Genomic DNA, 22,843 nt, shown 5'->3' with positions numbered 1-22,843 from the left:
GTGCCCGGGGCTTCATAGTTATCTTGAATGTGTATAGAGGCCACGGATCTGTAAATGTACATAGAAAAAAAAATATATATATATATATACACACACACACACATATATACACACATACACATGTACACACACACACACACACACACACACACACACACACACACACACACACATATATATATATATATATATATATATATATATATATATATATATATATATATATATATATATATATATATACATATATATATATACATATATATATATACACACACACACATATATATATATATATATATATATATATATATATATATATATATATATATATATATATATATATGTATAAAAATATATATATGAGTAAAAAGTATATATAGTGTGTGTAAAAATACATCTATGTTTAGAGTTTTTCAATTTTCATTACACAACGTGCATCGTCATTTTGTCGATTAATTGAATAACGCACGTGATATCGATGGTAAAATACGGTATATACTAATAAGATAGGCCAACCAAAAATCTTGGATAAATCATAGTCTAGTAAATAATGAGCTCCTAAACATGTTTTTGCATGTAAGAATTCTTTTAATAATAGAAAATTTTTAAAATAATTTAATAATGTTATAATTAGTTTCAGTCAGGGTAAATGTTCAATACTTGGATGGTTTGTGAGTTGCACAGCATCAGTTTGCCATCGCCCATTCTTCCAACACTATTATCCAATGAAATCACATTAAAATATATTCCAGGGGACAAAATTTCCTCAAACAGTTTCTGAAAAGGGTAACCACTATCAATCACAAATGTCTCAATTAAAATGGTCACATTTATGGCCAATATAAAACAGGAATAATATATATTGATGAGCACTTAAGTTTGATATAGGGGGAGCACTGTATAAATATGCTTAGACTTATAGAAAAGGAGCAAATTTGGGAAACAATATCCCAACACATGCATGGCATTTACCAATGGAGGAGGTACATAGGTAAATTCTTGGCTATTAACGAAATTCCTAGGATCTCTTCACGTTACTGCAAAGAAGTTGGATTGAATCGCAATAATCTTCTACATAAGCAGTCTCCTATGTGAGATTACCTCTCCTCTCAAAGAGATCTATTTGGGACTACTCACCAGTAAATATCATTGCTCAGTTTATATATTTCTACACTGTGAAATTACAGGTATGAGGACAAATTGTGTATGGTTTGTCATACATGCAATTCATTTAACCTCACCTAATAACAATTTGCTGTTGAGTGTCCATATTGAGGTGTGTTTACATAATAATATGCAAAATAAAACATTCAAAATTTCAGCAGTTTTAGACTGTTTACGTCTTATATCCTTTGTATTTTAATGGAGCATCAATTAAATTACTCCAATTTGCCATAGCAAGGCTTTCAAAAGCTCATTGTCAGTGGCCTTCCTTGTGTTCTTAGAGCCCAGTTTTTCTTCATGATAGATTTGCATTTGAAACATTCACCATTATTACAGCGGTTATTATTGTGATTGCAATTTAATGTCCTAAACCCTATTGTAGCGAACTCTTCTGACTACACAGTTGGTGGAAAGGTGTCTCCTCTACAGACGGTGTGTTTCCACAGGAGAGAGATGAGCATTTCCGGATACATCTCAGATCATAAAGACTGCACTTTCACCCACATGTTATTATAATTTTCTAGAAATTAATTTTTCTGAGATTAATGATTTACAAAATGTTAATTTTTTTTTTATTTTGCACCTCAGACAATTCTATTTACCCTTTGCCACCCCAAAGAAAATCAATATTTTTACATGACTTACTTGACATGTTATCTTTAGCTGTAAATGATCCACTAGGATTTTCGAATAGTCTTCTTTGGATATGGTTTTGATTGACTCTGGGACTACACGCTAATGTACTCCACAGCCCTAAATAATTTGACACAATATGCTTCGATCCCATACTCATATAATAACTCATCATACTTTCTACATCACTTAATTCCATCCAAAATGCTAACTATTATCCTACCTCAACATTCTTACCTCACACCTGGCTCACCTAATGAGCGACACAATTTAATTATGAACACACTTGAATAAGCAGCGAACAAATTTTGGCTTTAACTGAGATTTATTTTCAACTTAAATTTCTATAACAACTAAATGAATGACAAAAATGATAAGTTCTAAAACATAATTGGCCGAATACGAACTATAAATCATTTTTTCAAGTATTCTTCCTCTTCGGGTTCAGGACTTTCTTTCTGCAGCTTTTGTTGTTCCTTGAAGAGTTCGATTACCTGTTCGGTTGCTGTTTTTTCTAAATTCAACGGCTTTGATAATTCCTCCTGTCATGATGAAAAAGCAATGTAAAAGTATGCCAATTTTACAACTAAAAATATTAGGCAACTAAACAATAACATACATTTGGGAATTTAGTCACGTTGAGATGCGGCGGACGATTTGTCATAGGTGTCCATACACCTTGAATTGATGGGTTATCAGTATGCCATGTCTTTCTGTATCTCACTGTTAAACCCCCTTGCTGAGTTCTGAGGAGTTCCATCCACTTCACAACCTCTTCTTCTGTATAGTTGTGGCAGCTTACGCACTGCTTTTCACCATTCACTATTCAGTAAAATTTACACGCAGATTAGAAAAATTATATCAAAAGAGGGAAGAAAACATAATGGCTTTAACTTACGATATTCTGCCGATAAAACTGGAGATCTATGACGACGTGGTTTAACATAGACCACTACTCCAGGGTGTTTCTTCGCATAATCTATCAGACTATTTTCCAGGAATTTCCTGTGATAAGCATTACATCATTATGTAAAATTTTCAATTCATTTTTAAAAAGTGATTTTAATGAAAGTGAAAAAATGTCATAATATCATTCTAATTTTCGCTTTAATTCGACTACACCAAAGTTTATGTACCAGGAAGATAATAAAACTAACTCTGTCTCTAAATACAACATAATTACGTCATTGGAATACTAATTAGGCATATTTTTCTAAAATATTACAAACCTAACCCCACGACTGGCACCATTATTCTTACAAAACTTAATTGTAATTCTTTGGAGTTGACAAATGTATCTTCCAATGCCATTTTGAAGAGGTGCCCGGGGAAAGCCCGAGGGCATGAACAAATGAGAATTGGACATTTCACATTTACACCATTGACAAGAAATAAACGCAGAAGCTATTCAATGAATTCCCTGTCTTTCTTCCACAGGTTAAACATTATCGTAGTTAGCACATAAAGTCAGTATGAAAAATTTATGAGTCGGAGCGGCCATAGCTCATGATTACGAATCGGTATCATTTTTTAAATGGGAAAAAAACCCTGGTTAGCAATTTTACGAACTGTGATTCGTTGGCCGATCTTATCCGAGTTTTTTAAATGTTTATTAAATGGAGTAATTTTGAAGGTTAAAATTAATAATTCTCATATAAAAAAGAGTTATGAAATTCGCTTTACATATGGGGAAACCTACAGCGACAAACTAGGGGTCACATATTTGAGCTTAAAGTAGCTTTCTTTCTATAGAAGGCATTCGAACAGTTGCTTAGCCTGTTTGTTTCTTTTCAGCTGTCAGGTAGTTGAAGTCGCAGTCGTATCACCGTTGGGGGAAAAACGTTAAGAAATCTTAATAATTTTTCTCTAAATGATCATTTCGTGAAACTTGAAAGGAAGTGTGTTAATTACATGTTTTTAAACAGTATGTGAAATAACTAAAAGTTGCCGTGATGGAATGGCAAAACTATCAAGAGGTTAGATAACGGATTGCTGTTCATTTAATGATCAGTCAATTAAAATTTTAGTTTATTAATGGTTTTACCAATTGCAGGGGGAGACGAGTGGTATATTTGCTGGGAATGAACATCCGCCAATGAGGCACCCGGTGTACAAAGAACTGGCGGTAATCAATTGCTCTATTAAAATGATGAGACGGAACGTTTTGGTGGAAACCCTGAAATGTTTCGACTTGAGTGTAGCGGGAAACTATACTGTACTATCTAAACGGCTAAGACATTACTATAAAAGAAAAAAGTTGACGGAAGCAGGTATACCTTTGAAGGTTGAAATACTGCCTTATTATGTTATTGTGGACTTTGAAGCAACTTGCGAGGAAGTAAATACTCCTAATTACCCGTAAGTTGAAGTCCATGTAAATTATTTCTTTCTGTGATTTGTGAAGTGGAATTTGTTTTCTAACAATTGACTTAATCGTTCTTCAGGCATGAAATCATTGAATTCCCAGCAGTTTTAGTAAGTACCGAAAGAAAAGAGATCATAAGTCATTTTCAGGCATTTTGCAGGCCAACAATCAATCCAGTTTTATCAGATTTTTGCACCGAACTAACTGGAATTTCTCAGGTGACTTGTTTGAATGATATTATTTAAGAATTAAGCTGTCATTGTGTACTCCGTAGCCTCATATTTTTCTTACCCTTTTATAGGAACAGGTAGATTCAGCTGACGAGTTTCCGACGGTGTTAAAAAATTTTGAGGCATGGTTGAAAGAAAACCTCGGAGCGACGCACAATTATGCTATTGTAACTGATGGGCCTTGGGACATGGGGAGGTTCCTATATGGACAGTGCAAAGTAAGGTTTATTAATATCGCATCCAGTTTTCTACGTAATTTGTAGACTTCCATTCAGAGACTTTTCAGCGACTAGTTTTGAGAGAGAATTTGAAATATTTGTCTCCAATAACATAATATTTCATATAATTCCGTTGTCTTACTTTTCATTTCATTGTTTAAGTATAAATATACAGATGTTATTAATGGAAATTGAAGTAATGTCGTGCTGCTAATATAATTGAAACAATTATTCTATGAAACATTTTTGCAGCATATCCATGTTCATATGATTACGAAAAGAAAGTCCCCTATTTTATACAGTGATGCTTACTCAAGTTCATAAGCGCTGAGGATTTTGAAATCGTTGTTTTCTCATATGGTAGATCCTTTCTCATGATCTGTCCAATTAGCCTAAACGAGTGTTACATATTTGAAAGTGATGCGGTGGCCTATTTCAAATATGTGTTTAACTATCACTGATTGTGCATGATGGTATTCTTGTGATGCATTAATTGTTCCCTGAGTATGTTAATTCAACGTAGTAGTTTTTGCATACTTGGTAACCCTCACCCTTTTGTATTTCATGACATTTGGAGAGATACCTGAAGCATGACATTCTCAAAATTTTAACCTCGCCTCTGTTCACACCAGAAGGGTGGGTTTTACATCAATTTATGGAGAGAACTACTGCAAAGGGTGGTGTGAAAGATTTTCTCGTGGAATGGAAGCTAGTGCTTATTCACTGATATAAGGGAGGGGGGGTCATTGATATAGTTTGAGGGGTTTAGATTTAAAATATCCGTAATTTAAACTAGGTGGAAAATTTAAATAATTCCCAAATGTGCCCATGAGACTGCAACTAGAGAAAATGTTGTTTTTCCAATGAAAACGAAAATCACTTTAAAGTTAAGAGGTCATTTCTGGCAAGTATGTGAAAACCATTTTTAAATAGCCTTTAATTTAAAAATTTCAAGGACAGCTTGAAAAATTGTACTTTCAGATTCATTCACGCAGTAACCCTGATTTCAATTTGATATTTCTAATTATGCTAGTAAGGCTGAGAACAAATACTAGCATATCTGTACTTCAGACCATGGGCTTGATATTCTTTTAATGGTATCACCATTTATTTTGGCATAATGTGCTACGTCTTTTTCAAAATGATTGCAAAATTTGCTCCGGGTGCTAATGCAATTCTGATTTCCATAATGTTTCTCATAAGCAGAAATATTTCTGTCAAGCCTAAAGTCTTAAACAGAATCTGCATAGCCTTAAAATTCATGTGTGTATAAAGAAGTATAAACCATAAATACAGTAATTAACCCATAGGTCGGTTTGGTAGGTGATGGTAGAGTTCACCCAGTACTAAGCCTGATGGCGTTTAAAATTCACGCATCAGGGTAAGGGGGCCAGTTCCTTTCCCTGTACTGTTTGTGGTTTCTCAGGAAAATAAAGTAGTGCAAAAAAATAGCTTCTTGCTTTCCCCATGTACTTGTGATAAAGCTAACGTTCTGTATTTTGAATCATTTAAGTAATTGTGGTTGTACATTTGATTGTGAATTTGAGTTGTTTTGTTTCTTGTTCTAGATATCGGAAATCGAATACCCTCATTTTGCTCATAAATGGGTAAACATAAGGAAAATTTTCCACAACTTTTATGACACAAAACAGGTAATAATTTTTTCTATAAATTTATAATAAGTTTTTTCTGTGAGAAATGTTTCTCAATTGTTTTATTTTATAAATCCATACTAATATGACTGGTAAAAATCCTAATGATGAAGTAATTAGATTTTATATGCAAAGGCATGCTGGAATTCATTCTCCAATTAATATTTAAATGCCTTTTTTTGGGGAAGTGCAATACATAAAGGCTGTGTATATTCAAGATACGATTGTAGGAAAAATTCTAAATAAATTGAAGGTAGTTGAGCCATTTATATTTAGTTGGCGAACTCAAAGTATAAGTAAAGGATTCATTGAATTAATTCTAGATTGAATATTCTTTCTTGACAACAAAATATCCAATATCAATTATAATTAATCTTATTATATATTAGAGGTAGCCCTTTCCTTTTTTGACTGATATCTTATGAACTGAGTGAATAATTTACAGTTGATATGTTGGATAATTTCCGGAAAAAGGCAATGCATTTCCTCATTTGCAGAGAATAATAGTGTTATTTTATCTGGTCCTTTCAGGTATGTCTGAAATTAATGCTTGAATACCTTGACATGACCTTTGAAGGGAGACCACATTGTGGACTTGATGATGCAAAGAATATTGCACGCATTTTACTCCAGTTGGCAGCAGATGGGGCACCCCTGCTGCCAAATGAGAGGATACACAAGCCAAAACTTCAAATGGATTTCTCTGGCAATCACTCCTTGAGGAATCAGAGACAAATACGAATGCAACCAATTTCAAAAGTGGTAACCCCCATACCAAGATCCTAACCTTTTAGTCATGATTTGAATGGTGATCTGAATTAGTGTATCTCTATACGATGGACACAGTTAATTTTTCAATGCATTTAATGATGTTCTTCTAATTACATATAGAAATGTGCAACAGTCAATATTTTGGGTAGGAGTCTAAAGTCAAATAATTCAATTGCAGTGGAATTTCTTTATGGTGATTGCCTCGAGGCAGTATCTAGCAACTCTTAGTTGGGGAATGGATTTATAAAGAAAGGTTAAAAACCAAAAGAAATTTTCTGTAAATTTTTAAATACGAGTGATGGAAATGGGAAGCTATATGATTAGGTGGCAATAGTATAAAGGTATTCTTCTGCAGTGCTGTTTATTATTGTGTGTTGTGTGTGTTATTTCTACCAAAGGAATACAGGGCGGACTTTTTACATCCAGTCTCTTGGAAACTTTTTTTCACACTGCCAAACAAGATGGCTTTATTTATTTATAAAGTGTAACTAGAATTCATATATTATGCTTGTACATAAGGTCACTTTCCCTAAACTTCTTTCATTGTGTTTTTCTACTTTATTTTTCCACACCGTATAAGTTTCATTGTGATAAGTATTTTGTAACCTATACTTTTATTGATAAAGTTTTCTTTGGTGAGAGTTTTAACATTTTTTTTTTAAATTTGGTTCAAAAGATGATGATTCAAGTCATATTTAAAGTTTTCCAGAAGCCAGTTTGTATTGAAAAATTTACCGTCCCAAAAAAACGCCCAATTTTAGTGAACGTTGTTGTGAAGGTAAGTGCACTGGGCACTGGTCAAAGAAAAATATGAAAGTGTGGTGGATAGAGTGTAGTGTGAATGTGAGGATAAGACATAAGCAGGAGCAATTCACCATTCAGCATGCGATTGTTGACTCTATGCGCTCAGAACTTCTACTTTGAGGTAGATTGAATGGAAGTTTTCATCCTGTGCATGAGCAGATAGTAAATTTATGGCAAGGTGGCCAGGCCCAGAGAGAAAGAGTGAGAAAAAATCAATTGGCAATTGATAACAGCCTAATCCATGTAGATAGGCTTGCAAATACCACCCTGGTCAAAATTACGATAAGTATTTAAAAAATCCCCAATTTATTCAGGATTAGTGATGAAAAGCGATGGGTTAAGTGTATCCCTGCTGACGGTAACATCTACCCTGGAATGGGTGCTGATGTCAGTAATAAACGGAACTATGACTCATGTTTCCTACTACGATTTCATTGATGTCTGTTGTAGCTCATGTAACGTGACCCTGGGTAAGCTTCTTGCTCATCATCTCTGAAACTGCATACAAGTGAGGGGGAGGCATGAAAACTGCAAAAAGGGTACTTATCAGAGAGTTATGTCAATAGATATGGGAATAGGTGAAACATTATGATGAAGTCGTTTCTGAAAGCATAGATGTCAGAAAATACTCCTGAATGGTTCCAATACCAGGAAAATGAAGAAAGTGTGAGAAATATTTGGTAAATAACAAGCCTGTAAATTTGGAAATATCTACCCAGGTACCTTCCTACTGTGGAATTCCTGTTTCACTCCATTAGTCCTAAATTAGAACTGATTGTTAAGGGTATGATAAAGGAACGAGTTTTCAAGGTGGTGATTGAACTTCTCTTGGAGGAAGTAGGAAGTTCTTTAATTAAAAGAAACTGGACAATAGTGTCAGAAGCATGGAAAGAGAAAGGCTGTATGAGGAAGATTTCTAGCAGTTCTAATGGTGGATCTAGCTTGGCAGGGCCATTAAGGAAGAACATAAAATTGTGGGTGGAGAAATGTGATCAGTGGTAAAGGTGCTATTTGAGGAGGATTAAAAACTGGCTTCTGGCAAATTTATGTGCAGGTAAGTTAAGAATTACATTTTAAATATTTTATTCGAAATAATCCTCTCCTTGCATTCTCCATTTTTTGTGATAGGGAATAGTTAACTGGAAAATTGTGACGGAGATATGATATTGAATGTACAAAAATTCCAAAATTGGTAATAGAGAATATATCTTGTGAACATATATGTCAATTTTGATGAAATTAAAGAATTCAACAGCTACCTGTATGACTTGCTAGAACTAATAATTTCAGCATGACTAAACTACATATTTTATATGCTGTTGTACTTGTATATTTTACTGGTGTATTTAATGGATCCTCTCTGTGGTTATTGAAAAACATCATATTCAAATGGAATTTGTAACAGGGAACTTGATCACCCGATACTAAATACTTGGTCAATAAAATTGTATAGTTCTTTATATTTTGATATTTGATGAAAAGCATTTGTTATTTGTTGTTTCTAGTGATAATTGTTATAACTGCATCATTGAATTTTCAAATTTTTTTACTGCAAAGAGTATCTATTAACCATGCTATTATATTTTGGGAAAAAGTAGGGGTGGGTCACATTTTAGAGGAAGCTCAAGTCTTCACTTTAACTTTTTTAGCAACTGAATCAAAATACTCATGCGCATAGATTGTGCACTACCTAGGTTCCATCTAAAAAAAATCTAAGAAGTCTATGTCTTTATTTCAATGTTGCATCTATTCTAAGAGGTGTCATTAAACTTAAAGGAAGAAAAAATTATGCAGAGTATCCCATGGTAGGAGGAGAATGTAAAAATGTATCCCAAAATGCAACTGCATGGTTGAAAAATGCTCCCTGAGGTAGAAATTATTGCAAATACCTATCTCTCAGTGTTCAATACTTTTAAGTGTATAATTGGACCCATTAAGTGTTATTAGTTGGCAATTATGCTTGTCTGTTATAGTCCTAATAGCGAAAATTCTCTTTTATCCTTGGTAAGTGATAAAGTTTGTAAAATAAATTGAAAACTCAACTGTTGGAATGTATGGAAATCCATTATTTCAACTGAGAACTGTTGGAATAATCAAGAATCACATAAGGGGAATAAAATTTATTCCACTTGACTATCAGTTTTTTGCTTTTTTTTCAAGTGATAACTGTTATCTGATTAGTGGGCAACATTGCATTTACTTGGTAACCTCTACTTCTGATGAATCAGCTCTTAAGCATGGATGATTTTTATTTATTTATGGACTTAAGTATTTGTTAGTCTGGCTAATCCTTCTTTGGGGAATAATAATGTTCCATCTGATCAGTGTGCAATTAGAATAGGCCTTTCCCTAATATCTCTGCACTAATTGAACCCTAAATTTATGCAAAATAAAATTCCCTACTAAGATTCTTAGAGAGCTTGATTTGTTTCAGAAGTTAATTTGAGGTATCATTATCTAAAACATAAGGTTAGCTACACTTTAGGTCCTCTTCCCTTGGTAGAATTTTCCAATATTCCGTAAACGTGTGATGAAAGAGCACAGGGAGAATTTCAACACGATCATGCTGAAACAGAAATGGTGAGTGTGTTCTATATGCATGGGGGGGTTTACAAAATTCAAATAGACTTGCTTTTTGGAATATGTTTATTGGTGTTTAAGCATTAGGTAAGAATGAAGGGGGTTGGATAGATAAATTGAGAGAAATGCTTTTGGGATGAGTTAAGAGGGTGAACTGTTAAGAGGAGAGAGAAAATAATGGGGCAGAAGGATAGTTAAAATCCGTTGTATTAATATGGGTGATTAGAAAGCTTCAAAGAGCCATCTCCTGACTGTAGCAATTAAGTGGAACTGTGTGTAGGAATGCAGAGTTAAAGAGGATGATGGGGAAGAGTGAATGCAAGATAAAATTCGACTCTCATTAGATTTCTACTTGTTTTCATGTTCAAAGTATTTAATCATTCAGTTTCTGTCCATTCAGTTAAAATTAGTTCATCAAATTACACCTAACCATTTTTCATAATTTAAAAATACAGCTCTTTCACCCCTCCTCAAGCTATATATCTCAGTATCTAAATTAAGTGATATCCCTGGTGATGTAGGCATTAAGCATTATGATGTGAGATAAGCGATTCAAGGACGATTTTATATAATTTTCATGTTAGTGGTAGTTCTGTTGTATTTCAGTAGTGTATAGAACATTCCTGTTTATTACTTTTTTAATGTTGGAAACCTGATGATAGACTACCGTAAAACAACAGTTTCCTGTGAAATATTAGAAACCAAATGTAGAGACTTGAATAAGATTGAAGTATGGATTATAGTAAATAAGGTGAGGGTTTATGTTTATGACTATTGATAAGTTATTCAAGGTGATTGCAAATAAAATTTCTCTTCCTTGACTGCTTTGAGTTCTTAATCTAAACTAGGCCTTATCAACTTATTAAGTATACAAAGTGATACCCATTCAATATTTAAAACAACACAAGCTCACAGTTGCTTTCAATTTATACTATTATTATTAGGCAATCTACCAGTTGAGGTTGGTTTTGGATGGACACAACTACCAAATAAATATTTTGTTTCTGCGAACAAAGTACGACCCATCATCCTACTCTACAAGCCCCTCTTCATCCCTGTATTCTTAATCACATCCAAAATTCCTATCCTATTCCTGCCCCTTCCTTGTTTGCCTAACATTCTCCCCTATATCTTAGTCTTCAACATCCCTTTGTAAATCAATATGCTTTTCATCCATTTTCCCTGTCTCCTTATGATTTCTCTCAACAATCCTCTCTCCTCCCCAACCTTACCTAGCACTTCCCCATTTGTTTCGTTTCTGTCCACTTCACCTTCTCCACACCTATATTTAATCCCCCTCTATCTACTCAATCCAAGTCTATCATCCTGCACCATGTCTCCACACCGTACATAGCTACACTCCATATCAAAGTTTTGACATGCCTTCTTTTAAATCCTTATTCAGCATCACTGTCATCAACTCTCTCCTTATAAAAGCCCCTTTGCCTAGTGCAGTTCTTCTCCTTATGTCCTGTATACATTGACTTTGTTGGTCCAAAACACTTCCTAGATACATAAACTGTTCTACGTGCTCTATTTTTTGCCTTCTTATTTTAATATTTAGCTTAGCCTTTTCTTTCTGGAAAATCGGATAACCTTTGTTTTATTAATATAGATTCTCATCCCATATCTGTCGCACTGAATTTCCAATTCACTCAGCAATGCTTGCAGCCCTTTGGCTGACTGACAAACTAAAGCTTGGTCATCAGCGAACCTAACTGATTTTATGAATTCCCTGCCCACTTTCATTCCTAGCACCAGTTCTTCCCATGCCTCTTTAATCATTTCCTCTGCATACAGGTTGAACAGCAACGGTGATAATGGGCAACCCTGCCTTACACCTCTTCCTAATACTGCCCATCCGGACTCCCCATTTCCCACCCGCACCTGAGCAGTCTGAGACATGTACAGGTGGCGGATTAGCCTCCTGTCCCTCCAATCCATTCCTATTTTCTTCAATATACTCATTAGTTTTTTTCCAATGCACCCTATCAAATGCATTTTCGAAATCTACGAAACAGGCAAATACGTCCTGATTGTATTCTATATTCCTCTCGATTAATGGTCTCATTACTACAATGGTGTCGTACGTTCCTCTCCCCTTCCGAAACCCAAACTGATCATCCTCTAAGTAATTATTTGCATTGCTCTATCCTGAGAACAACTTTAGCTCCGTGGGATATGAAGCTTACTGTTCTGTAGTTCTCACATGATGTAGCCTTTATCTTTTTCGGAACAGAAACTAACACATCTCACAAAGTCTTCCGGCCAGATTCCTTCTTCATACTCGTGGATGCTACGAATCAGTCTACCCTCCCACATTTTCCTAAACCTTTATGTTTTACTTAAATAATTATTTCTGTACTCCAAATAAAGTTTTATTGTGCATAGTTGTTAACTTATAATAAACCTTGCAGGTACATTTTCGTCAACATTTGTATTCATTAAGTCCCATGTCCATGGATTTTGATTATGCCTGAAAATTATTTTTATCAAAGAAGAAGAGATTGCAAAGTATCTTTTTCTAATGGCTAGTAGTCTATTGTGTTGCTTGCCTCAAAGAAGTTCTCAAATTGTCCTTAATTAATAGACTTGGTGAGTAATTTCATAAATCAAGTGTACTTCCTGGCTGATCAACAACCAGTGTAATTAAAATTCAAATAATATTTTAATTTGACAATGTTATGTTAGTAATGTCCTCGGTGATTAATCTTCTCAAAGCCTGAGACAACAGATCACTCTTCCTGATTCCATAGTTTTACAGTGCCAGTTCTCTAAGACCACAAGAGAGAGCTCAAGTTCATATCTGCAGGGTTGAGACCTGAAACAATGCAGCAGGGATCTCATTATACTGATTGGCACTAAACCAGCTCACACCACACAACAACTGATGGAATAAGTGCAAAGGCCCTTCCTCCTGGAAGAAGGGCCTTTTCACTTACGCAATTCTTAAGTGCGCCCAGGCATGATAGAAATCAATTTAAAAAAAAAAAAATTCCGGCCATTCTGAAAACAACAAGAAATACAAAACATTCCATGAAAGTGACACATTTGTCTCCTTGGTTGCTCTGTGACCCCTAGACAAGATTTATGAGGTATAAATTTCAAGTATCTCTCTTCTCCATTTGTACTTGAAGATATCAAAGAATGAACTTGTTTTGAGATGCTGCCTGAAGGCTGAAAATTCTAAATTGAAAATTGCAAAAAGTACTGGAGACTGGGCTTGTAGCAAGGTTATATTTTTTATCACCACCATCACTGATATGTCTCTGTTGCTAACACCTGCTCCAACCATGAAGTTTAGGAAGGGCAAGTTGGTAGTTTTTTCCCATTCATTCATCTGCAATTCTTAAACCAACTTTTGATTTTTAGGTGATTATAGAACACAGTTGATGTTATATTTGAGAATCTTTCCCAAAAGTTGTTCAGCTTGAATTTAGTAGAGTGTGGGTTAATGTTTTTGGATGCTTAAATATACTATACGTATGGAGGTTTATGGCCATATTTCTACTGGAAATATTTGCTATATTGATCAGGGTTTGAGTTCTGAACCATGGCTATCATACTACGGGGCTTCCCTGAGTCCTGGCACCTAGACCCAACCCACTGTGCTGTGTCATTCCATACAGTGGGGGAAGGAAAGAAAGTCATCATCACAAGAAATACTTGCTAAGCTGAACCAGCACCGGAGAAGAAGATAGATGAGAATTGAACCAGTTAGATCAGAGACTTGGAGTGATAGAACCATGTTGAGGACAGGGAAATTCAAAAATATAAAGCAGGAGAAGTAGATAAGGAATATAGCTGTTTTGGGGCTGTGTGAGGTGAGATGGAAAGACCGACAATTATTGGAGTGATAATTTTAGAGTAATATACGATTGAGGGTGGGTCGCAGAAGTCCAGGGGTAGAGCGTAGACTACTGACTGGAGGGCCTGGGTCCGATTCCCAGGCAAGCCTTTCTGGGCACCTGCAGCTCCACCCAAGCTATGTAATTTTTTGGGCACCAGATCTTCCTGAGAAACGATAACTGGCAGAGGGAAAGAAACTGGCCCCCTTACCCTGGTGTGTGAATTTCACACGCCGCATAGGGCTTAGTACTGGGTGATCTCTACCATCACCAACCAAACCGACCTTTCGGTTGATTACTGTGTTTATGGTTTTTTTATATAATTGAGGGGAAGACAGCTGGCAGGGGCTGATATTAGTATTGAGCAAAAAGATAGAAAGGAGTGTATTAAATAGAGAAGGCAAGGGATAGAATGTATTATTAGTGGAAGTAAAAGCTGAACCCATGAATTTTGTCCAGATCAACATGCCACCAGGTATCATTGGTAGGAAGGAAGAAGTCAACAGTGTGTACAGTTAGTTGTGCAAGACATCATTATATGGGTCCACATGTCTAAAGTAATTATAAATAGGAAAAAATAAGGCCTACAATCAATCACAGAAAATAATTTAGGGTGTCCCTGAGAGGAAACATTTAATAGAATATGATAGATGGGATTTTGGAAGTAATGGAGGGAGGTAGAAGGTATAGAATTGAAGAAAAGTCTATTATATTACGAGGTGTCGGGTTTTGCCTTGTTAGGCAAGGCTAAGGAATAGGAGTGAATGGTCCATCCAAAACCCACTTGAATGGTAGACCACCAATAGTTTTTCACTGATAATAATTGTGTTTGTGTTCATTCTCTAGCTTGACTAAAATTTTCTCTGTTTCAAACCATTAGGAAAAATCAGAAATTTGAGGATCATGGCCAATATTTTTTTATTCTAGTATATTGCATCTAAGATGTGTCTCAGGAAGCCATTCCCGAATGTACATAAAAATGTCCTTATAATTTTATTAGCGAAAAGAAGTGTTAGAAATTTTGGATCCAAGTTTGAAATAGATTTTAGGAAAATTAGCACTATTTTTCAATGCCTATTGACTGGAGAGCCCAGGTTCAATTCCAGGTCTTGCCTCAAAGCAACCATAGCTTTACCAAAGCTGTGATTTAATTGGAACCAGACCTTTCTTGGAAATCGCCGGCAGCTAGAGAGAAACTGGCCCTCATACCTTGTTTTGTGAATTTCGCTCACTTTTATGACTTGTGTTAATTGAGCTCCAACTTTGCCTATGTGCTGATTACTGCCTTTGATTAGTGTTTAATATTACTGAAGCACAAAAATGTAATGCAGAAATTGTCTTAACAGTAAAAGACTCAAGGGATGATTTCTGATTTCTTTTCAATTTTTGATCCACCATATTTGCTTAATTTTGGACTGAGTTCAATGTTGTTTTGTAGTAATAATTTTTATCAATAAAGAGTTCATCTGACATGAGAAGAGTTTCATTCATTCCTTGGAATCTATTACTCACATAGAATACTCGATGGGACATCTCTTTTTCTATAATATTTTGAGTAATTGAAATGGGGCCTTCATTTATGCCACTTGTACAGACAGTTTCATGGAAATTCTTTAATTTTCAAGGCTGGACGTATGATCTACAAGATCATCTTGACTGGTTACAGACAAGTTTCCTTCAGTCTCCCAGGTGTGGAACAAATTTATCAAGAACTGTCAGGTATCATATATTCCAGGGTCTTGCATAAAGACTGATGAGTAACTTTTCCCTTCAACAGCTTGCGGTTGGTTTACTCAATTTGCAGCTTGCAAGCCTGATAAATTTGGGCAGAAATTTTGCCTCTATGTGCAAAAAAAGGTACATTATAAATGACTTTCTATGCCCTGGAAAATATGATTTGTGGCATGTGCCTTGGTGACTATGCTGTAGTCAAGTTCATGTCCTATTATCTTAACAATGGGAAATACATAACTTGAAAGTACTTTTTATTTCTGGGTGTGAATGTAAAGGGTTTACATGCATGAAATGTTCAAAGGAAGTACAAAAAAGCATATTTTACACACCACCCTTTGACCAGTAAAATGTAGGAATTCATCAGCTGCTGAACAAAATGTGACTCTTAATAAGAAGCTTGAAATTTTTAAAAATAAGTAGGGACTGTACAATATTAGCTTTTGTTTTGCCATTAATTTGTACATATACTTACCTAAATGATTGTTGAAATAAACTTACCTGACAAAGATTGTAACATGATTTAACTAACCCAATGCTAATCCACCAACACTTTCCAGGCATGTAAAAATGACTATTTGTATGTTGTAAGCCGTTCACCTACTGGATTGAGGCATTCTCAAATTAATTCATCAGAAATTTTCACACCTGAGTGTACAAGGTGTAATTACACCAAATCGGCTTTAAAGTGTAACATATAAGAAAACTCGCAATGGTAAATATAATATATCGGCAGATGAATTAACTAATTGAAAAGGAAAATAAATCCAATGCCTTCCTAAAAAATACAATTGAATAAACTTTCGAAATATTGTTCAAATTTTAATAAAATTTACCAGAAAAAGCGAAAACACTTTCGAAATGCAGTAACCTGAAGGCAAGAGAAACCACGAGTAAATAGCAATTTTCCCAGCAAGGAATAAAAATTTACTCGAGGATTCAAATCTCACCCCTCCGGTCTCTATAAGGAGTCCCGAAACTCCAGTCTTCTGGTGATAAATGAAATGGTGGTAACATGTTTATTACGCATACATTAACTGTATATATAATTTTGGGCTTGAACCGAGTTATATATTATTGGGTTTCAACGTCATAACGTGAACCAGTGCGCAGGATAACGCGGGAAGAAAGTTTAATTGATTTAGTTCAATGTATTCGAAAGCTTGGGGTGATAAAAATTCCTTTTAAATGAGTAAGAATGATTTTTTCTAAAAATTAATCATGACACCCGAGATCGTGATAGTAATACAGTGTAAATTAAGGCGAATCGAATCACAAAATTCCGAGATTACCATTTTATGAAACCATTTTTTATATCGTAGATGACTTGCGTGACCACTCACAACGACATTTAATCGAGTGCTGAGCAATGTCACTAATGATGAAAAATTATCTCGGTTATGTCAGTTATGCCTTACGCAATATTACCGCGGCTTCCTCATCTCCGACCTCCCTCTCTCCCATTGAATCCCTTCCTCCCCTCTTCTTTCTATACGCTTCATTAGCAGAAGAGGGGAAGAGGCGTGATATGCGTATGCTAGTATGCGATAGAGGAGTTTCGAGGCTGTCTGTGGTGAACAAAGGCAAGCATTTAGGCCGCTATTCGGTCAAAAACGTTTTACCAAAAGAGTCAGTCTAGGTTTTGTTTTAGAAATATACCAGTGTCATTTTTCCCCTTTCGTCATCATGAGTCCTAAAATCAATGTTCCCAATGTAAAATTGAACTCCGGTTATAACATGCCGTTGTTCGGCCTTGGAACATGGAAGGTAAGGTTCACCTGTCTCTGAGGAAAATAGATGATCTTAGATTATATTTCTTTTATCACTGAATTGAAAATTCAAATTATAGTCGAAGCCTGGTGAAGTGACCGAAGCAGTAAAATCTGCGATTGACGCAGGCTACCGGCACATTGATTGTGCCCTTGTTTACGGAAATGAATCTGAAGTTGGTGCTGGTATTAAGGCCAAAATTGATGAAGGTGTTGTAAAAAGAGAGGAATTATTCATTACGAGTAAGGTAATTTCTCGAGAGGGTAGTTATGGTGAGTCGGGTAAGACTTGTTGCTTACTTCAGCTTTATTCACTCGCATAATTTTCATTTCGTTGTAGTTGTGGTGCACATTCCACAGTGAAGGTCAAGTAATACCAGCTTGCAAAATGTCTCTGAAAAACTTGGGGTTGGATTACTTGGATTTATACCTTATTCATTGGCCTCTTGGCTATCAGGTGAATAGAAAGATCTGATGCCTTTATAGTTATAAACTTAAATTGGAGCTATTAATGTTTTAAAATGTCTTTGCTCTTCAGGAAGGAGGTGATCTCTTTCCAAAGGATGAAAATGACAAAGTTTTGTACAGTGATATTGATTACGTAGAGACTTGGAAAGGAATGGAAGCATGTGTCACTGAGGGCCTTGCTAAATCAATTGGTCTTTCGAACTTCAATAGCAAACAGATTGAGAGGGTGCTAGCGGCTGCAAAAATTAAGCCTGCGGTAAATCAGGTAAATTCGTCTTTTTTCACCTTTGCCGCATTTTAAAGGTTTTAGATATTATTTTATTCATCATCTTTTAGATATTGTTGAAGGCCTGCATTGCGTGTATGCTTTGTTTGAACTTAACTCTTCTGGGAAATTCCGAGATAATATTTGTACTACAAGGTGAATTTACAGTAAAAATCGGCTCCAAAATTCCTGTTACCAAAAATGTAGACAGAGGATTTCTTTGACATTTGGTCATGAAGGACACCATGGATGCTTTAGTAATGCTGATTGATATGTTCTCATGATATCCTAAACAGGTTGAATGCCATCCATACTTAAATCAAACCAAGCTAATGGAGTTCTGCAAAGCCAAAGACATAGCTATTACAGCATACAGTCCCCTAGGATCACCAGACCGTCCATGGGCTAAACCAGATGACCCAAAACTCACTGAAGATCCAAAGTTAGTTGAACTCGCAAAGAAGTACAAGAAGAGTACTGCTCAGATATTATTGAAGTATCAGGTAAGTCAAGAGGAAAAATAAAGTACACTCTGTCTTGTAAATATCTGGCTAGGAAGTTGTATTCACAATATTTTAAGGGTTGCATATATATTTCACAACCCTGCATTACAAATTGTGTATTTAAATAGAAGAGAATTCAGTTATGAGTTATGTTTACGATGTCTATGCAGTTGCTAATTTTCATTCATTGCACTATTTCCCATAGTTATGTAATGTCTATTTATTACTCAAATCTTCATGAAATATTTTCACCATGTTTAAAATAAATCATATGAACTACATATTCATGAACTTGAAACCCTTATGTGGAATATTTAAGAGAAATACATGCCAACTTAGTTGAAAATGTTTCAGTAAACAGGGTTACTAGTACTGTCTTTTAATTGAAGACAGATGTAGAAAATTTCTGTAAGTAATATTGAAAAGTCATTCATTGTAAAGCTATCTTAGATGAAATTCTAAATCCTCAATTAACGGCAATTATTTAAATGCTTGATGCTGATGGTCCATTTGAATTTTTATGCCTAGAGTTACAATTGTGTACATCAAGTCATTAATGAATTTGTTTAAAAAATATATCTCAATTTATTGGTTAGCATTGCAAAATTTAATTTGTGTTTTTTTTTATATTTCATCATAGTGCGATTTCATTTTTGTAGATCTCCAAACTTAACAAATATCTAACATCATCTAATCTCAAGGTCCACCACTTCAGCTTTTGAAGCAAATAATAGGCCCCTTTCAATCCTCACTTCGTGGGCTAGTAGATTTGATAATGTCACTCATTGTGTAATAAAAACCTCAGTTGTATGGTTTCCAGAGGAATCACAAATGTGTTTGTGCTATATCTTATCTTAAAGATAAATAGTGTGTTCGTGATAACGTGGTTGATGAGGGAACATGAGGGAGAATAGATTAGGAAAGGGGAAAGTAAGGCAGATGTTATGTGCAATGACTGATTTTAGTTCATATGAGTCCCTAATGAGAATGCTACACATCAAAGAAAATGTTTTTTTCAATCAGAATTCTTACTTTGTCTAATTATTCAAAGTGAGAATGGAATAACAGACCTGCACGATTTTCCTGATTATATGGAATTCTATGTTCTTTCTGTTACCTTTTTTTTTTAAATATTTTAAAAGCTAAAATTTAATTTCCACCTTAAATATCTTCAATAGATTTTGTATTCACTAGGATGAATGGAACAAAAGATTACTCATCTCATAGTTATTCATGAATCAAATAAGTTGCATTCTGTGGATATATAAGCAGGTATAAACAAGCTTACTTTCTTATTTGAGGAAACTGGCCTCTCACTTCAATTCCGTATACTCTTCCCCTTTCTGATTGCTGTTCATGCATCTCTCTCCTCTTAGGAAGTATCGCCTCCCCAAATATTGGAGATGGATATGACCCACCTGCGTGAATTGTGTGGCCGTTGAAGAATTAGCCAGATTATTGCAAATGCATTGTATCAGTTTGGTGTTATTTCCCAAAATTGTGTGATTTACAAATCTACAAGTAAAGCAGCATCTGTCTACGTACCCTGGGATCTCTACTTGCTCCAGTTCTTTTTTTTCATATTTATATCAGCGATTTCCCTTATAGACTGCATAAAATACTGTTAGCTACATCCTCTGCGTTACGTATCCTGATTATAGAAATTGTACCTTTTATCAATATTTTATGGCATTTTCCTGTCTTTGCTTGAGAAATGAGCTCTCTTTACTTGAAAAATGGTTTTGAATGGCCTTTAAATTTGAGAATTCCAGCTGATAAAATCCAAGCATAAGAAAAAAAATCCTTATAAAATTAATCTAATTAACTTGAACATTTCCTGTATTTCTTTTGAGCAAAAAAATTCATTGGGCATTATGGGACACCAGTATGAACTTGAATTAGCATGTTGGCCTTAGTTTGTGCAAATTAAACATCAGTTACTACCTTACAATTATTTACTTGCTACCATACTTTATGATTCATTATGGAGGCAGAGTTTACAGCTGTCCCCAAAACTTTTCTTAATTTAGAATTTTACTCCCACATAATGTTTACGATTCTTTTCTGGAGCTCCTTCCTTTTCTCTTAGGATGTCTTGAGAATTCAGAAAATAGCTGAGTTGCAGTTCTCCCTTCTGTTCAATTTCCAGTACTCCCTCCTCCCAGTCAAAATGAAAAAAAATCATGTACAACCAGCTAAAGATTGGGAAGTAGTCTGAAATCAAGTATAAAAAATTGATGTTTGATTATAAAACCTAATTGAAAATTGATTATAGAGCCCAAGCCTCTTCTTTTGACGGCGAGTGTTGTCGCATCTTCTGAATTTGAAAAATCCCTGAAAGTTTTGACTTTTGTTCTTTCCACAGATTTTTTTAGAATAATTGCCAATCTAATCATATGAAAATAAAACTGGAATGCTTTCTTTGTTGTAAGAATTTATTTTAGGGGATTTGTTGATACAGCCACTAAACTTCTTAAAAACTGCATGTTTGCTCCTTTATGCATTTTCACTGGTAGAATTCTACTAGCTGATGAATATATAGTATACTCTGTCCTTATTCTAATGGAATTTGTGGTTTATTGTCACCTCAGATGCCACATTTTCATGAGCAAAATAGTATTCAATCTTGAACTTTAATTTTTTCTTTTTAATACAATGGGCTTTCATGATAAATATGTGTAGTTTTTTTTACCCGTAATAACAGCTGTTAATGCACATTAATTAATAGGTGGTTACATTCCAAGTGTATTAGTGGTACTGTCTGGTGTTTAAGAGGGATTAATTTATAATGCGTCATCTTCAGGTGCAAAGAGGTAATATTACCATCCCAAAATCTGTAACTAAGGGCAGGATTGCAGAAAATATCAACATATTTGACTTTGAATTGACTCTGGAGGACATTGCTTACATTGATACTTTTGACTGCAACGAAAGAGTGTGCCACATGAACTGGTATGTTTCTTTTTTATGTGCTGTTCTTTATCTTAAAAATTTGATGTCATTTGGAAAGAGTCTAATATTATACCTTATTTTTAGGTGCAAGGACCACAAGTATTGGCCATTTGGTGTTGAATTTTGAATTTTCTTTTTACAAGTTTTTAACAGGGATGTTGAGAAATCAGTTTGCCTTATGAAAGTAAAAAAATACCTGTTAATGAATGAAACTTTGTACAACCATTGTTAATAAAGAAGTTATTATCAATTCAGATTGAGTTTTTCTGTTAAAAATAATAGCGACCATCATCTGATGGTTACACTGGTCACACTGATGGTTATGCCTAAGGTGATGCGTATTTCCCTAAATCCCTTTTCTTTTTGTACAACATACTTCTCTAAGAACATGGGAGTCAGTTGGGTCCAGGATTATGCTAGTGTAGAGATACTTTATAGTTCAAATCTGTTAGATTCCTTTGGATTGATACTTGAGGTCTTTTTCCACAGATTTATTTATAACCTATAACGCGTTTCAGTTCATGGAACTATCTTCAGGTACAAGACAAGATTCAAATTGTGATACATCATATTTATACCTGTTTGAGGAAAGGGGGGGGAAAGAAAAGAGTGAGGAGTAAGATAGGCTGAGATAAAGAGAGGAAAAATGGAAAACCCAAAGAAACAGCAAAACTAAAGAAATATAGAGGTGAAAAGTATGGGGGGGGGGGAGATAAGCACTGGTCATTATTTGAGAAGATGGTGGCAGGTTGCTGGTATCCTGGAGGTAGGAAGGATGGAAGAATAGAGACGGGCTAAGCAGGAAGGGGACATGGAAAGAATAGAGGTAGGTTGATGGATGAGGTATTAGTGATTCTAAGGAGGACATTTTCTGGGAAGGGTGGTTC

General features: G+C 35.0%; 3 protein-coding genes across 4 annotated transcripts; 2 read left to right on the top strand and 1 right to left on the bottom strand.

Moving 5' to 3' along the window:
• Nucleotides 1-2,095: 2,095 nt before the first annotated feature.
• Nucleotides 2,096-3,393, bottom strand: mRpL43 (mitochondrial ribosomal protein L43). The gene is made up of 4 exons (XM_071592108.1): nt 3,030-3,393; nt 2,699-2,805; nt 2,420-2,622; nt 2,096-2,342 (listed from the first exon to the last, which is right to left on the bottom strand). Exons 1-4 carry the CDS (start codon nt 3,164-3,166, stop codon nt 2,214-2,216), a joined length of 576 nt encoding a protein of 191 aa, XP_071448209.1. The 5' UTR covers nt 3,167-3,393; the 3' UTR covers nt 2,096-2,213.
• Nucleotides 3,394-3,543: 150 nt separating this feature from the next.
• LOC139693930 (3'-5' exoribonuclease 1-like) lies at nt 3,544-10,104 on the top strand. Its single transcript, XM_071592270.1, has 6 exons — nt 3,544-3,776; nt 3,854-4,158; nt 4,245-4,383; nt 4,467-4,613; nt 6,182-6,265; nt 6,797-10,104. Exons 1-6 carry the CDS (start codon nt 3,753-3,755, stop codon nt 7,049-7,051), a joined length of 954 nt encoding a protein of 317 aa, XP_071448371.1. The 5' UTR covers nt 3,544-3,752; the 3' UTR covers nt 7,052-10,104.
• Nucleotides 10,105-17,462: 7,358 nt separating this feature from the next.
• LOC139693840 (aldo-keto reductase family 1 member B1-like) lies at nt 17,463-22,210 on the top strand. 2 transcript variants are annotated; one of them, XM_071592141.1, is made up of 7 exons: nt 17,489-17,766; nt 17,849-18,016; nt 18,109-18,225; nt 18,307-18,501; nt 18,798-19,004; nt 21,808-21,956; nt 22,041-22,210. In XM_071592141.1, the coding sequence occupies exons 1-7, from the start codon at nt 17,686-17,688 to the stop codon at nt 22,081-22,083; spliced, it is 960 nt and encodes a 319-aa protein (XP_071448242.1). In that variant the 5' UTR covers nt 17,489-17,685; the 3' UTR covers nt 22,084-22,210. The 2 variants fall into 2 exon arrangements, with proteins under 2 accessions (XP_071448243.1, XP_071448242.1); XM_071592142.1 differs by lacking the exons at nt 21,808-21,956; nt 22,041-22,210 and adding an exon at nt 20,381-20,563 and having other exon boundaries at nt 17,463-17,766.
• Nucleotides 22,211-22,843: the final 633 nt, after the last annotated feature.

Source organism: Hetaerina americana, unplaced genomic scaffold (assembly GCF_022747635.1).
Source record: "Hetaerina americana unplaced genomic scaffold, ioHetAmer1.1.p SCAF_5, whole genome shotgun sequence".
NCBI classification, from domain to species: domain Eukaryota; kingdom Metazoa; phylum Arthropoda; class Insecta; order Odonata; family Calopterygidae; genus Hetaerina; species Hetaerina americana.
Note: the sequence above shows the minus strand (reverse complement) of the source record. Positions and strands in the feature narration are given on the sequence as shown.

Coding starts and splice junctions, on each gene's coding strand:
- LOC139693930 (XM_071592270.1), top strand. CDS start 3,753: ATGGAATGGCAAAACTATCAAGAG. Junction 4,159..4,244: donor GTAAATACTCCTAATTACCC/GTAAGTTGAAGT, acceptor ATCGTTCTTCAG/GCATGAAATCATTGAATTCC. Junction 4,384..4,466: donor AACTAACTGGAATTTCTCAG/GTGACTTGTTTG, acceptor ACCCTTTTATAG/GAACAGGTAGATTCAGCTGA.
- mRpL43 (XM_071592108.1), bottom strand. CDS start 3,166: ATGTCCAATTCTCATTTGTTCATGCCCTCGGGCTTTCCCCGGGCACCT. Junction 2,806..3,029: donor GGTGCCAGTCGTGGGGTTAG/GTTTGTAATATT, acceptor TGCTTATCACAG/GAAATTCCTGGAAAATAGTC. Junction 2,343..2,419: donor ACGTGACTAAATTCCCAAAT/GTATGTTATTGT, acceptor TCATCATGACAG/GAGGAATTATCAAAGCCGTT.
- LOC139693840 (XM_071592141.1), top strand. CDS start 17,686: ATGAGTCCTAAAATCAATGTTCCCAATGTAAAATTGAACTCCGGTTAT. Junction 17,767..17,848: donor TCGGCCTTGGAACATGGAAG/GTAAGGTTCACC, acceptor TTCAAATTATAG/TCGAAGCCTGGTGAAGTGAC. Junction 18,017..18,108: donor AATTATTCATTACGAGTAAG/GTAATTTCTCGA, acceptor ATTTCGTTGTAG/TTGTGGTGCACATTCCACAG.